At 31.5% G+C, this 14,227-nt stretch overlaps 4 protein-coding genes across 4 annotated transcripts; all 4 read right to left on the bottom strand.

Moving 5' to 3' along the window:
* Positions 1-829: 829 nt before the first annotated feature.
* LOC9323685 (beta-glucosidase 20) lies at positions 830-3,846 on the bottom strand. Its single transcript, XM_021036061.1, has 13 exons — positions 3,622-3,846; positions 3,469-3,538; positions 3,279-3,334; positions 3,116-3,191; positions 2,930-3,007; positions 2,742-2,829; positions 2,376-2,640; positions 2,160-2,275; positions 1,880-2,097; positions 1,733-1,770; positions 1,534-1,636; positions 1,295-1,406; positions 830-1,196 (listed from the first exon to the last, which is right to left on the bottom strand). The coding sequence occupies exons 1-13, from the start codon at positions 3,787-3,789 to the stop codon at positions 977-979; spliced, it is 1,608 nt and encodes a 535-aa protein (XP_020891720.1). The 5' UTR covers positions 3,790-3,846; the 3' UTR covers positions 830-976.
* Positions 3,847-5,157: 1,311 nt separating this feature from the next.
* On the bottom strand, positions 5,158-7,121 carry LOC110231127 (GDSL esterase/lipase EXL6). Its single transcript, XM_021036062.1, has 5 exons — positions 6,838-7,121; positions 6,616-6,749; positions 6,267-6,497; positions 5,896-6,157; positions 5,158-5,488 (listed from the first exon to the last, which is right to left on the bottom strand). Exons 1-5 carry the CDS (start codon positions 7,076-7,078, stop codon positions 5,325-5,327), a joined length of 1,032 nt encoding a protein of 343 aa, XP_020891721.1. The 5' UTR covers positions 7,079-7,121; the 3' UTR covers positions 5,158-5,324.
* A 774-nt stretch (positions 7,122-7,895) lies between these two features.
* Positions 7,896-10,023, bottom strand: LOC9323684 (GDSL esterase/lipase EXL5). Its single transcript, XM_021034224.1, has 5 exons — positions 9,507-10,023; positions 9,271-9,401; positions 8,953-9,186; positions 8,600-8,861; positions 7,896-8,452 (listed from the first exon to the last, which is right to left on the bottom strand). Exons 1-5 carry the CDS (start codon positions 9,730-9,732, stop codon positions 8,289-8,291), a joined length of 1,017 nt encoding a protein of 338 aa, XP_020889883.1. The 5' UTR covers positions 9,733-10,023; the 3' UTR covers positions 7,896-8,288.
* Positions 10,024-12,056: 2,033 nt separating this feature from the next.
* On the bottom strand, positions 12,057-13,946 carry LOC9323683 (GDSL esterase/lipase EXL4). The gene is made up of 5 exons (XM_021035623.1): positions 13,622-13,946; positions 13,369-13,499; positions 13,018-13,254; positions 12,644-12,905; positions 12,057-12,402 (listed from the first exon to the last, which is right to left on the bottom strand). Exons 1-5 carry the CDS (start codon positions 13,857-13,859, stop codon positions 12,239-12,241), a joined length of 1,032 nt encoding a protein of 343 aa, XP_020891282.1. The 5' UTR covers positions 13,860-13,946; the 3' UTR covers positions 12,057-12,238.
* Positions 13,947-14,227: the final 281 nt, after the last annotated feature.

The raw sequence follows: 14,227 nt of genomic DNA, 5'->3' as shown, positions 1-14,227 counted from the left end.
GGTGTAATTTACAGGAATTTTTAGTTATGCCCCTGTTAAATACTTGTTTAATGCCCCTAATTATTCTGTTTTCTTTTTTCTTTTTGGTAGGAGAGTGGGAGGCACAATTTATTAAACTAAAAATAAAATAAAAATTACATACGAATGTTTCTTGGGCGCGCAGTCCCATTAGCGTCATCAAGAATAATCGAATTGAGAGCCTCTAATCTAGAATGAAACATATGAAAACCTAAAGGTAAAGAGAACGCATAGTTCGCTAACCCATCTGCAAGACGGTTAGCCTCCCTATACGCATGAGAAATACGGACTATCCAGTCCCTCGATATGAAGCCGTGGCACAAACGTACCAGGAATGACAGCGGATGAGAATCATTTATCCCTGTCTTTAAAAACCCAACCACAATCTCCGAATCCACTTCCAACTCAAGACGCGTTATTCCTCGCTCCCACGCTATATATAACCCATAGTATACTCCCCATAACTCTGCCAGCGAAGCGGAACAAATGACTATGTTCAAAGCAAAACCGCCTTGCCAAACTCCATCTCCATCCCGTAATACTCCCCCCGCGGTTGCAAGCCCCGGGTTACCTCTCGAAGCACCATCCGTATTAAGTTTATAATTTAAAGTCTATATAATTCAAACACAATACAAATCCTAATTTTATTTTTGTTTTCTTTGTAAATAAGTCATATTTCAATGATAAAATAACTTTAAATCACTTTTGTTAACTTGAAAAAATTAATCAAATGCTTTAACTTACTTAGAAGATTCATTTATGTTAATAAAATTATAGTTTTTTTTATTTAATATTATTGCCCCGGATAAAATTAATTCATAGATCCGCCACTGTGTATATCGATTATCTGATTTATTTACTTGAATATGGAAATGCATACACTGTAAACTGAAAACAAAGAGTTTGTGAATATAATATAGGACTCAAATTTTCAAAGTCTATTTGCAGAGAATTCACTCTACAACTCATCGTGCTCGAATTCGTGCTCGATTTCGAACTCTTTCAGCCCATCGTGGAGGAAACTCGAGTACCACTGTGCTGATAATTTTTCGTGGCGCGTCAAATTATTTTTGTAATCGACGTAGTAGAGCCCAAATCTCGCGTTGTATCCATCTTGCCATTCAAAATTGTCCATCAATGACCAAAGAAAATACCCTGTAACATTTACTTTATCATCGCTGCATTAAAAACCCCGGGAAAAAAAACAAAACATTAGTCATTCTGAAAATAAAAAAGTAGCATTTTTATCGAACTAAAACTCAAAATATGAACAGACCAAATTGCTTGGTGCAAGCTCAAGAGATGCTTCTGGATATAGTATGTTCTGTGGTGGTCTGAGAGCGCCACTACAAGGCTTGAGTCTTGCTCGCCTAGATCCTCTCCGTATCCTTAAATCAAGCATTCAAAACTCAATATTTATATATAACTAAAGAAAAGAAAGATACATAGAAATCGATCCCTAATATGTAATATGATTTTGATGAGATTAAATTAGGTTATAAACGTTTCTCTAACCATTCTCGGTGATCATGATTTCAGGATTCCCATATTTTTCCTTTATATATTTCAAGAGGCTCCTCAAACCCTTTGCGTAGACTTCCACTTTTGCAACATCAGGCTAAAAAAAAAAAGAAAAAGTATTTTTTTTTAAAAACATCAATTTTAATATTTTGATTTTACATTGTAGATAATAACAAAAATAGTAATCATATACCTTGTTAGCAAAAGCATTGAATTTATCCACATACCTTGCTGAAAAAAAGAGGGAAAAAGTATAAATAAAATTAATCAAGTGAGAACATTGAAAACAGTCTTAATTTTATACAAAATTAAGAAAACAGTAAAAACGATCGAGACTTACGTTCCCAGTCCACGAGGGAATCACTCTGCCAACTTGGTTGCGAAGGATCTGGCTCTTCGTCATGCAATGCAAACACTGAAGTGTAATAGTTGATTCCTACAAAATCAGCTGAATTTTTCAACTTCTCCTTTTGCGCCTCTGTGAATTTTGGCAGTCGATGTCCGACATGATCCTTCATTGATTGTGGATAATCTCCAAACGTGGTCGGATGCAAATGCCTGCGGGATCAGATTTTAAAATTTTGATACTAAATGGTAAAATATTAAATGATTTTTGTTACCATCCCAATATGAAGTCAATCAGGCCAGTTACAGGAGTTTCGTGCTCTTCTTCCGAGAGCTCATGAGACTCAAACCAAGCTGGACTGTGAGCAATCCCAATTTTACCACCTTTACACTATAAACAATAAGAAATAAATGTTTATAAGTACTCTTTAAATTACGTAAAATATTCACAATATTTTAAATGATATACTAGTTAATGTTTATATAGAAACCTTGTCGCATTTCCTAAAGGCATCAACGGCATCGGCATGTGCCAAGAGCATGTTATGACTCACGATATAAGCTTCGTGTCCTGACCGTCCATCGTGACACATATCTCCATGTTCTTTGATGTACTTAGAACAACGTCCTGGTGCTTTGTTCCCAATGTCGTAGCCAGCTCGACTGAACACCCATGGTTCGTTAAATGTGATCCAATGCTTCACTTTGTGACCGTACTCTTGGAATGTGAAGTTTGCATACTCCGTGAAATCCTTTCTGAATATATATATATTAAAACAAGTTTAATCGTGTTTGAGTTGTAGACGATTAAACAAAAAAAATCATAATAAATTGTCAAAATTTAATGAAAATCTTACATTATGCGGTCGCTTAAGAAGCCACCGTATTCATCTTCTAAATCTTGAGGAGTGTCCCAGTGAAAAACGGTAACTAATGGTGTTATACCTTAATTTTGAAAATAAATTTAGAGTTAGCATTAGTAATATTTTTGATGTAATATGGAGTTTGTGAAGTTTAATTAGTTCATTGGAAAGACAAAAGTTACCATTTGCGAGGAGCTCATCGATCAGATCGTGGTAATACTGCACACCTGCTTTGCTTATTCCTTTCTCCATCCTACCATCTGTTAATTTTTTTTTTTAAATTAAGTTATCATTTACTTGTATTATAATCAACTAATGTTATGATCAACGAGTGAAATATAATTTGTTGAGATTCTTTTTTAACTTACGGGGGAATATTCTGGGCCATGCAATGGAAAATCTAAAGCCATCAGTGTTCAGATTTTTCATTAACTTGATATCTTCCTGTTGAATATAAATTTAATATTAACTTACTTTCAAAAGAGCGTCAGAATCATATATAAACTTAAGCGTAAATAACATAGCTAATACCTTGTAACGATGGTAGAAGTCGACAGCAACGTCGGCATTGTGATAATTACATTTATCTGAAAAAGTTAGATTTAAAAAAAAAAAAAAAAAAAACAGATGATTTTATATATAATTGACAATTTATTCACTAGGCAAACTGATTTAATAATGAGAAAAAAAAAAAAAGAGTGGAAGAGAATGTGAAAGAGACGTGGGAATTTCTTGGTGTATACGTCCCACATGCTTGGACCTCTACATCCTTCATCTACAGCTCCTTCAACCTATTTAGTTTACCACATACATCACTAACTATTTATAACATAGTTTATTGATATAAAAGTCCGTATCTATGACTATAATGTACCTGAAAAGCAGCAGTGGCGGTACCAAAAATGAAACCTTTAGGGAAATTGGCACGAGTAAAGTGTATATCGGTACTAGAACAGGCATACTCATTGGCGACAGTAAGTGAGCCGGTCAGACCGAGGAACAGAACTAAACCTAGGAGAGGAAATTTATGAAACCTCCCCATTAGTGTATCGAATACTTGAAGAAGTGTAAATGGACAAATATGTTGGAAGGGATTTTTGCCGTTATATATAGTGACTATATAAGACACTGGACTACTATATGTATTTATTTTATTAGTTCTTAAAATTGAAGTAAAATACGGGAAGAGGTAAGCCACGTGATTCACTTACGTGACCGGCAATAAATATGGGAATGTCCTAGGAGATGAAAAGTGTGTGTTATCAATATATAAATTGATTGTTCCATTAATTTGTTAGTAGACTAATATTTTCAGTGAATTTATTTAATTTGATGATTAGGAAAAAAAATGTTTTAATAAAATTTACAAAAAATAGAAAGTGGTGTATTCGAACAACGAAAAAAGGGCATATAGAAACAATGCAATCCGTGTGAAATAAGAAAAAACAAGGAGTACTGATTTAAAGGATGCTTGTAGGCATGACGCGCATGACTATACATTTTTTTTTTTTTTTTTTTATATGATGATGTACAATATTAACAAAACATGCATGCAATAATAATCCCACCACATTTTGTGTATGTTGAATTGTTGATTATATATAATTCCGACACTAAGGAAAAACAAATATCCACAGCAATTAATCTAAAATCAAAATTTAATTATAACGAGATGAAATAATTCAGTACACTTTTGTTGTTGGTTATTTACATGTTTTTATGAGTAAATAAGAGTTCATTTATGCTGTGTGTTTTTATAAGTGCTTTTTTTTAAATCATTATTTTAAATGCAATTAAATCAACATTATCTTCGTTTCTTCTTCCTCTGGTCCCGAAAACCTACTTATATATAGTGCTGAACCACCTGTTTTGTATGCAAAACGAATCAAAAGTCTTGCCTCTGTAAAACATCTGTGTTTTATTAATCATATAAGAAAAACAATCATCTCTAGTGTTTTCCTTAATGTATTTTAACCTTGACAAAAATGTAGAGCTTTATTAAATTTTATTTGTTTCAAATATTAACCTACAAGACTTTTTTAATAGTTAACCTACAAAATATGCTAATTGATCTTATATATCTAATCACGTCTGAATAATTTTCAGAAAACTAAATGCTCACGAGTGAAGAATCAGAAAAATTATTTAGGATGTACCTATAGATATACCAAAAAAAAAATTATTTCCCATGAGGCCGAGATTTTTAATTCACTTTAGCCCGAATGAAGTAAACAATTTTTGTTATTTGTTTTGATTTGAATAAATTTGCTGGGGACGAGTAGCTCAGTTTGTTACTTGATTCAAAACTTCTAATAATATCGAATTCACAAGCTTGCAATTGGTGCTATATAGCCATTTTCGGATTTATCTGTTTGATGCACATTTGTAACCAAACACTTTTTTCCTTGGGTTATATAAAACGGACAATACATATCACTGAAATATACATTAATTGTTTACAATAAGAAAAACGAATAGATTGTCATCTATAGTAGTACTGTCTTATACATTACATATATTTATCGATATAGTGATAATTAACTAAGATTAAAATAAAACATTGTGGGAAATAAGGAATTAGGCAAGGCCTTTCGCTATCTGATAAACAATAGGTTTAGATATTACTTCGTAGGCTTTCTGGGAAGGGTGAGCGAAGTCGTAGAAGACGTATTTATCTGGATTGAAGCATGGTATTATTGCATTCGGCATACAACAACAGGCTTTTCTCGCTTCTAAAAACCCTGCAAATATATGTATTGTTGTAATTAAAAATGTACCATTTTCTTGATCATCATGTAGATCTTAGTGTTATGATTCGGATATAAACTCGATCCCAAAGAAAGAAAAAAAGAAAAACAAACACAAGAAAAAGACACGCAAAACATTATATATTTATAGTAACTTAATTATCCATGATATGAGAGTTACTATAATGAAATTCAGAATTTATAAAAAATATAAATAAAAAATTATTTCCCTCTAATCTACACTAGAAAAAAAAGAGAATAAACATTGTATTAGTTAGGATGCACAATCCTTTAATAGAAAATCAAATGACGCGGTTATGAATATTGAGTCACAATAACCATGTTATTATCACTTGGTTACTTCATGCATATATTTATATATGGGGTGTGTATATACGTACCATAGGCCTTAGGATTTTTGACAAGATCCATAAGAGTACCGTACATGTCGACGTAAACAAACTTTGCACCTTTAAAATCATATTCTACTGCATAACTTGTAAGACCTTTCTGCAATTTGCTGTTGAAGTCTTCCGTAACTTTATTCAAGAGGAAGTTACACCATCCGAATACCCCACCGAATACGGCTCGATGGAGAGGCAAACATCCCACAGGCATCACTCCCATCACCGCGAATTTTCTCGCTCCAAGATCATATAAATCCTTCAAATATAGATACATAAACCAAAAGAGTGTGAACAGTTACATCAAATTCATACTACTAATCTACTATATATATCATAAATTTTTATTTTATTTTATTTGATCTTACTTTTAGAAACTTTCTGGTCCAAACAACCATTTTACTGGTGTATGTATTTGTGGACTGTAATCGTATAAGAGCGGGAGCGACAAAGTATCCAAGATCATTATTTCCTTCGGAAATAAGAAACACAGCGTTTGAAACTATTTCTTTTACTTTTTTCTTACGTTTCACTACTTTCTTTAGTTTCTTCAAATAGTCTTTAAAATCTTTTACTTGGTCACCTGTCGATAAAACTCTCTGACAAACCACCCACAACCATCCAAAAATAAATGAAAAAAATAATTATTAGAAAACATTGTTTGAGATATATAATAGTGTTTATCGAAATAACAATTAAGTTTTTTTCTTCTTTCACCAATGTTCTGGATGTAAGATCGTCGATTCCTGAACCACCTGATGCAAAACAAACGCCAGTTTTAAGATCTTCAGAATCAATGCGACGAATCTTGCTATAAGCTGGTACAAGTCTCTTGATCTGTAAGCCTTGGGCTACAATAGAAGACTTCACCACATGAGAATATTGCCTGGTTATATAAAGAATATTGTAAACATTTTATTAAACATTGCGATATTATACCAACTATATCGGTGAAAACTCTTCCATTTCCGAATCTTCCTGTCGGAAATTTATAGTCAAAACTCAAACCATACGGCCAATAATTTCCTTTGAGAAGAGTAAGAAGAAAATTGTTGTTGCCGGTATCTAGGACTGAATCACCAAAAGCAAAAAGCGCAGAAAATGATGTATTTTGTCCAGCCGCGGATGAGAGGACGTAAATGGAAAATAATGATAACACAAATATTTTTCCCCTAAACATATCGAAAATAAGTCCAAACTTTTTCTGAACAGTTTTTAATTTATCCTATGTTTTATATAGAATTTTGATTTTTCTAACTATGTTTAGACGTCTAGTTCTTTCTTGTCGATGGAAGCCAAAATGCATGATAGTATACAGTACTACACACCGAATGAATGTTAGGATAGGTTAAGACGATAATTATTCCATAAATATCGTGAAAAATGCCATTTAAAAAAATTATTTTAATGCATGCATCTTGTCTTTGTATTTCTGCAGATTTAGTTAGTTGTTACCACTTACCATGAGACATCATTATTATTTCAAACAACCTTTTTTTTTTTGTGTATAACTAAATTGATTTGGTAAACTGAAAATATAATTACATATTTTTGAAACATAAACTAAAACTCCAATATGGTCTGTTTAAATCATTTTGTATGGATATTATGGTTTTGAATGGTGGCATCCGTCGGATAGGAATAGGAGTAGTTTTTAATATGCAAAACATTTTTTTGAATCAAAAGTTTAGGTACAAATAAGAAAAATAGAAAGCTATTTTATAATGCAGCCTAGTCTGGTATTACTAGTCTAAATTTTCAGAAAATAAAATCAAGTTTTATAAAAAAACTTGATCATGAGTGAAGATTTACAAATATATATGAGGTCATAAAACTTATAAAATATCTAACTATAATTATTCAAATTATAAATTCGTATTCTGCTTTCACCCAAAAAAAAAGACATGGATTTTTTTCTTACTTTAGTCCAAAATTGTTAAGTTTGTTGATTTCTTATCTGGTCTTTCCTTTTCTTTTGGTTTAATTTAATTTTATAAATGAAAATTAAATCTGTACAGAGGAATTGTTTAAACATTTACAGTATACAACTTCTAAATGAGAAAAGATATAGAAGATATTAGTTGAGCTTCAAGAAGCTTCGCTCTCATAGTCGGATGATGTCGCCAACTATTGAAACCGGAGGCTTAAGCTTAACAACTGAAGTATGATGCGATCGAGTTGCACTATTTTCATTTGAAATAGCTTAGATGAGAAGAAGCGTGACTAGTCTGATGTATTCATTTGAACGCCTTTGTTCCTGATTATATAAATTGGACTAAACATTCTTTTTAACAAGAAAACCAGAAATAGATCGTCATGTGTGAATTTTCTTCTCATATATATAATTAATGATGGTAATTATCACGATGAAAATAAATCATTGTAAGAAATCAAGCAAGGCCTGTCTTGATATCCTCGACAAGCTTTTTAGCAATTGTTTTGTAGGCTTTCTCGGAGGGATGAGCAAAGTCATAGAAGACATATTTATCTGGATTGGAGCATGGTACTATTGCCGTAAGCATACAACAACATCCATTCTTCTCATGTGTAAATCCTGAAACCATAGAAGTACACAACACTTAACAATTTTGGTCGGTCCTGAGATTCAAATGTCTAAAGCAACACTAAAGATGTGGTTCCTTTAATATATTACATTTGAATCTTGATAATGTATATATTTTAAAAAAAGGAGTTTACGTACCGTATTTCCTATGATTGTTGATAACATCCATAAGAGAGTTGTACATGTCGACATAGACAAACCTAGCACCCCTAAAATCTGATTCTCCTCTCCAACTTTTAATTCCGCTTTTCAATTTTTTGTTGTAATCTTCCGAGATTGTATTTGCCAAGAAATTACACCACACGAAGAACCTACCAAAGATGAGTCTTGACATAGGCAAACATCCCAATGGTATCACTCCCATCACCGCAAATTTTCTTGCTCCTTGATCATATAAATCCTTCATACGTACATTTAGAAAAACCAAAGAAATGTGAATAAGTGCATATATAATAGTATTGATGAATAAAATTTCGTTTTCTCTGTCTTACTTTTATAAATTTTTTGTTCCAACCAACTAATTTACTGGTGTATATATTGGGAGTCATTAATCGCATACCAGCATCATGAATCGCATATGTGATTCCAATATCATTATTTCCTTCAGAAACAAGAATCACTGAGTTTGCAACTATTTCTTTTGCTTTTTTCTTGCCTACTATGCCTTTTAGCTTTCTTATGTAGCCTTTGAAATCTTTTACTTGGGCGGCCGGCGATAAAACTCTCTGACGAAACAAACATCCGAAGAATTAGTTAAGATATATAAACATTTTTCTTAACCTAATAACAAGTTCAATAAAAAAATTTACCAGCATTTCGGATGTAACAGGGTCAACTCCTGCACCACCTGATGCAAAAGAAACACCAGTTTTAAGGTCGTTTGGAGCAATGTACAACTTACGATAAGCTGGTACAATTCTTTTGATCCCCAAACCTTCAGCTGCAGTTGAAAAAAAAAAACTTCACTATATGATTAGCCAGACAATATGATAGAAATTAAATCAGGAATTCCAAAGAAGCATTGTAAAGAACTTTAATATTATACCAACTATATCGGAGAAAACTCTTCCGTTTCCAAATCTTCCTGTCGGTATTTTTTTGTCGAAATTCCACCCATATGGCCAGTAATTTCCTTTCATTAGAGTGAGGAGGTAATTGTTGTTACCGGTATCGACCATTGAATCTCCAAAAGCCAATAGCGCAGGAAATGATTCATTCGGGACAGCTTCTATTGATAAGAAATAAGTGGAAAATAATGCTAACAACAACATTTTTTTCTAAACATATAGAACCCTAAGTTCATAATTTTTTTCCCCCGACAGTGTTTAGTTTATCTTATATATGTTTAATACAGAAATCAGTTGATAGTTTTGTAACAATTTTTAGACGTCTAGTTTTTGTTTGTCCAAGGCAAAAAGCATGAGAGTTCAGTATACACCGAGTGAATGTTAGCATGTTTTAGCTTTTAAGAAGATAATAATTCTATCAATCACATTTAGAAAAAATGCTAAAATAATAATATCACTATGTTTTAGTGCATCTTTTTATTGTTGTATAAAATTCACGGCTCATCTATCAAGTATATCATGTAAATCAAGATTTAAAAAAAAAAAAATCAAGATTTTATTATAAAGAATAATTATATTAAGTTAAGTCAGAGTCGGCCCATGGCACAGGCCCATGAAGCATTTGCTTGCGGCCTCTAATAATATATAAAATTTTTGGCCTCCATTTCCAAAATGTTCCTTTAGTATAGTGTTCCCGGTCTTCTTTCCCAGGTAAACTCCAGTTCGAATCTTGACTATAGTTTTTATTTTATTTTTGGTTTTTTTTTCTTAAATGGTTGTCCAACCTATAAGTTAACTAATAGGTTTTACTGAAATATTATGAGTCAAGGTGCTATTTAGTTATGATGATATTTAAATTCAAAAAATTTTAGCTATAATCATCAACACCATGACTTTTAAGTTCACTTTTTATGGATTCTTATTTGACTGAAGTCCGAAAGTGTTAATTTCGTCGTTTTCTTATTTGCTAGGGGATGTTTATCTCTATAATATCTCTATAATATTAAAAGAGAAGTACAAATGCAAATGGGTCGGGTCAAAATCAGAAAATTGACCCAAAATTCTGAAATCGGATCTTTGAATTTTTTTTTAAAAATAATTTCTAATTTATATTTAATAATAAAAAATTGAATTAAAATCAAATATTTATGGAAATCAAATAAAATTTGATTGTATTTATGGTAACTAATTATAAAAGCATATTCCGAACAATACTATACATTAATTACGTATAATATATTTGTTCATATATTTTTGGAACTAATTCCATAACAATCAAAGTTTTTATCATTAATTTTGCTTATTTTAGCCAATTATCATTAATTAAAATATATCTTACTTGATTTTTATAAAATTTATCACAACTAAACCATCTATTTTATAAATTAAAAAAATATTTTTATTTTGGTTGTGTAAATTAAATAGATATGAAATCCATGTAACTAATTTTAATTTAATTAGATTAAATCAAAATTATGGTATTTTTATACTGATAGCTTACCAAAGAATTTTAATTTTAAAATTATAAAGATTTCTTGAATATGAATTTTAGAATTATTCAACAAGATGATAAATATTTATTAAATTTTGTGAATAATGAAAAGTAATAATTAACTTTTAATCATTATATTTCACTTTTCAAAGTTTCAATCTCTCATCTAACAAATAAGATATATATTCTATTTTCCTATGTCCAAATTCTATTTTATTGTATGACTAAATAATATTCCCATTAGAGCTGTCAAAACGAGTTGATTTGTCCCGTTAAATCCGTTTGTGATAGGCAAAATATATTTTGACATATAGTTAGTCGGTCCACACGACCCGCGGGTAGCATATATGAAACACAAACCCGTCCCGCGAATGTATGCTGATTTGCGGGGTTGTCCGTGGGTTTTTGTTTAAATAATTTTAAAGTAACGAAAATTTAAAATACTACTAAAATAAATTTAAAAAAATTTAGAAAAAATAATTTTATATATCATTATATTTATAAATATTATAATTTCATTTATTAAAAGTTTTTTAAATTACCAAATGTTGAATAAATTATATTCTTATCAATAAATACTAACATGCAGGCTGATCCGCCAACCCGCGAACGAAAACCGATTAAAACCTATGATCCAATACGAATCAATCCATGTTGCCTGTTTATTTTACGGGTTTAATATATTTTCTCAAATCTGCCCCATAGTAAGATGATTTGGACTCGACCCACGGTTTTTGACCTATTTTGACTGCTCTAATTCCCATGAATCGTCTAATTTTAGAATTCTTAAACATAAAATTCCATTTTGTAACCATAATTAATATGATCGGTTTAATTATAAACAATTTCACATTTTCTCTACAATTTGTTATTATAAATATTTGTAAGTACACTACACGATTCACTCTACTTAAAACACAAACAATATTAAAATCAACGTATGTAAACCAATATTCTCCCGTGGTGGACCGTGGGTCCGATCCTAGTTAGATACATTATTTTCCTACAATTGGCAAAAAAAAAAGTTTCTTCAATATACATTAGTAAACAAACGCCTTTGTTGCTTTGAGATTATATATAATGAACAATACATGAGCAGGATTATACATTCTTTAACATAAGAAAAACAGAGAGATCGCCATGTATGATTTTTGTCTTCTCATTTATATTATTAACGATGGCTGTTATTAAGATTAAAATAAAGCATAGTATAAGTAATCAGGCAAGGCCATTCTTGATATCCTGGACAAGCTTTTTAGAAATTGTTTTGTAGGCTTTCTCGGAGGGATGAACGAAGTCATAGAAGACGTATTTATCTGGGTTGGGACATGGTACTATCGCCGTAATCATACAACAACACCCATTCTTCTCATTAGAAAATCCTGCAACCATACAAGTACATGATACTTAGTAACTATATAGCTTTAAAAGCGATAGAACAAACGTGGTTGACAAGAATCGATCTTTAAGAATGAGGAACCGTTTTTTTTTATCAAAATGAGGAACAGTTAACTGTGACATATAAATCAATAGTTTTTGCTAGTGTCATCATTTTATCCCCATCTCGTTCAAATCCGATAGAATTCATGTTGTTGGCAAAAATGATGGTGGGTATTTACTTACCGTATCTTCTATGATTTTTGATAACATCCATAAGAGTGTTGAACATGTCGACATAGACAAATTTTGCACCGCTAAAACCTGATTCTCTTCCCCAACTTTTAGTTCCGCTCCTCAATTTTCCGTTGTAATCTTCTGCAACTCTATTCGCGAAGAAGTTACACCAAATGACGAACCCACCAAGAAAGATTCTTGACATAGGCAAACATCCCAATGGTATCACTCCCATCACCGCGAATTTTCTCGCTCCTTGATCATATAATTCCTTCATACATATAACAAAAAAATGTGAACGAATATATATACTTCATACTACGATATATATATATATATATATATCGATATATGCTTGATCAGAAAATCATTTTTGGTCATACTTTCATAAACTGTTTGTTCCAACCAGCTAGTTTAGTGGTGTATCTATTGGGAGTCAATCCTCGGAAAGTAGCTGATGGAGTTCCAAAATATGAGATTCCAATATCATTATTTCCTTGAGAAACAAGAATCACTGCATTTGCGACTATTTCTTTTGCTTTTGAAGGACCTGCTGTGGCCTTTAGCTTTCTTATGTAGCCTTTGAAATCGTTTACTTGATCCCTTGGCGTTAAAACTCTCTGACCAGATCACCACCAGGCCAAAAACAAATTACAATATTTATTAGAAAATGTATATTTAGTTAAGATATATAACATTTTTAACAGAAATAACAAATTTATTATTATTTTCACCAGCAATTTGGATGTAACAGGGTCGACTCCTGCACCACCTGATGCGAAACAAACACCAGTTCTAAGGTCGCTTGGAGAAACGAACAACTTACGATAAGCTGGTAAAATTTTCTTGATCCCCAAACCTTCAGCTGTAGTAACAATAAAATTACTATATCAGAACAGTATTAGTCATGCCATATGATTATCTAAGCAATATGAGAAAAATTAATTAGGAATTACAAAGAAACATTGTAATAAACTGATATTATACCAACTATATCAGAGAAAACTCTTCCATTTCCAAATCTTCCTGTTGGCATTCTCATGTTGAAACTCCTTCCATATGGCCAGATATTTCCTTTCATTAGAGTCAGGAGGAAATTGTTGTTACCGGTATCGAGAATTGAATCTCCAAAAGCCAAAAGCGCAGGAAATGATCCATTGGCAGCATTTGTTGATAAGAAATAAATGGAAAATAAAGCTAACACTAATGTTATTTTACTACACATATCTAACCTTAAGTCTATTTATGTTTTCAACGACAGTGTTTAGACTCTCTTTTGTTTTATAGAGAATTTAATTAATGGTGCTTCTAAGCTCATGTCAGTAGTATATATACAAGTGATTTTCTAAGTATTTTTAGACGTCTAGTCTTTGTTGTCTAAGGAAGCCATAAATGCATGAAAGTGGTGGGTACACACAGGATGAATGTCACCATGTTTTAGGAAGATAATAATTAACTCCATAAATCTGATGAAATGTATACAGAAAAAAAAATAAAAAAATTCAAATATATTTACTTTAAAATTTTAAGAATATGTAGTCACTTTACACCCAAAAACAAAGACTTTAGAATGAATGATATATATATGATGAT

This window comes from Arabidopsis lyrata, assembly GCF_000004255.2.
Source record: "Arabidopsis lyrata subsp. lyrata unplaced genomic scaffold ARALYscaffold_2, whole genome shotgun sequence".
Classification (NCBI taxonomy): domain Eukaryota; kingdom Viridiplantae; phylum Streptophyta; class Magnoliopsida; order Brassicales; family Brassicaceae; genus Arabidopsis; species Arabidopsis lyrata.
Note: the sequence above shows the minus strand (reverse complement) of the source record. Positions and strands in the feature narration are given on the sequence as shown.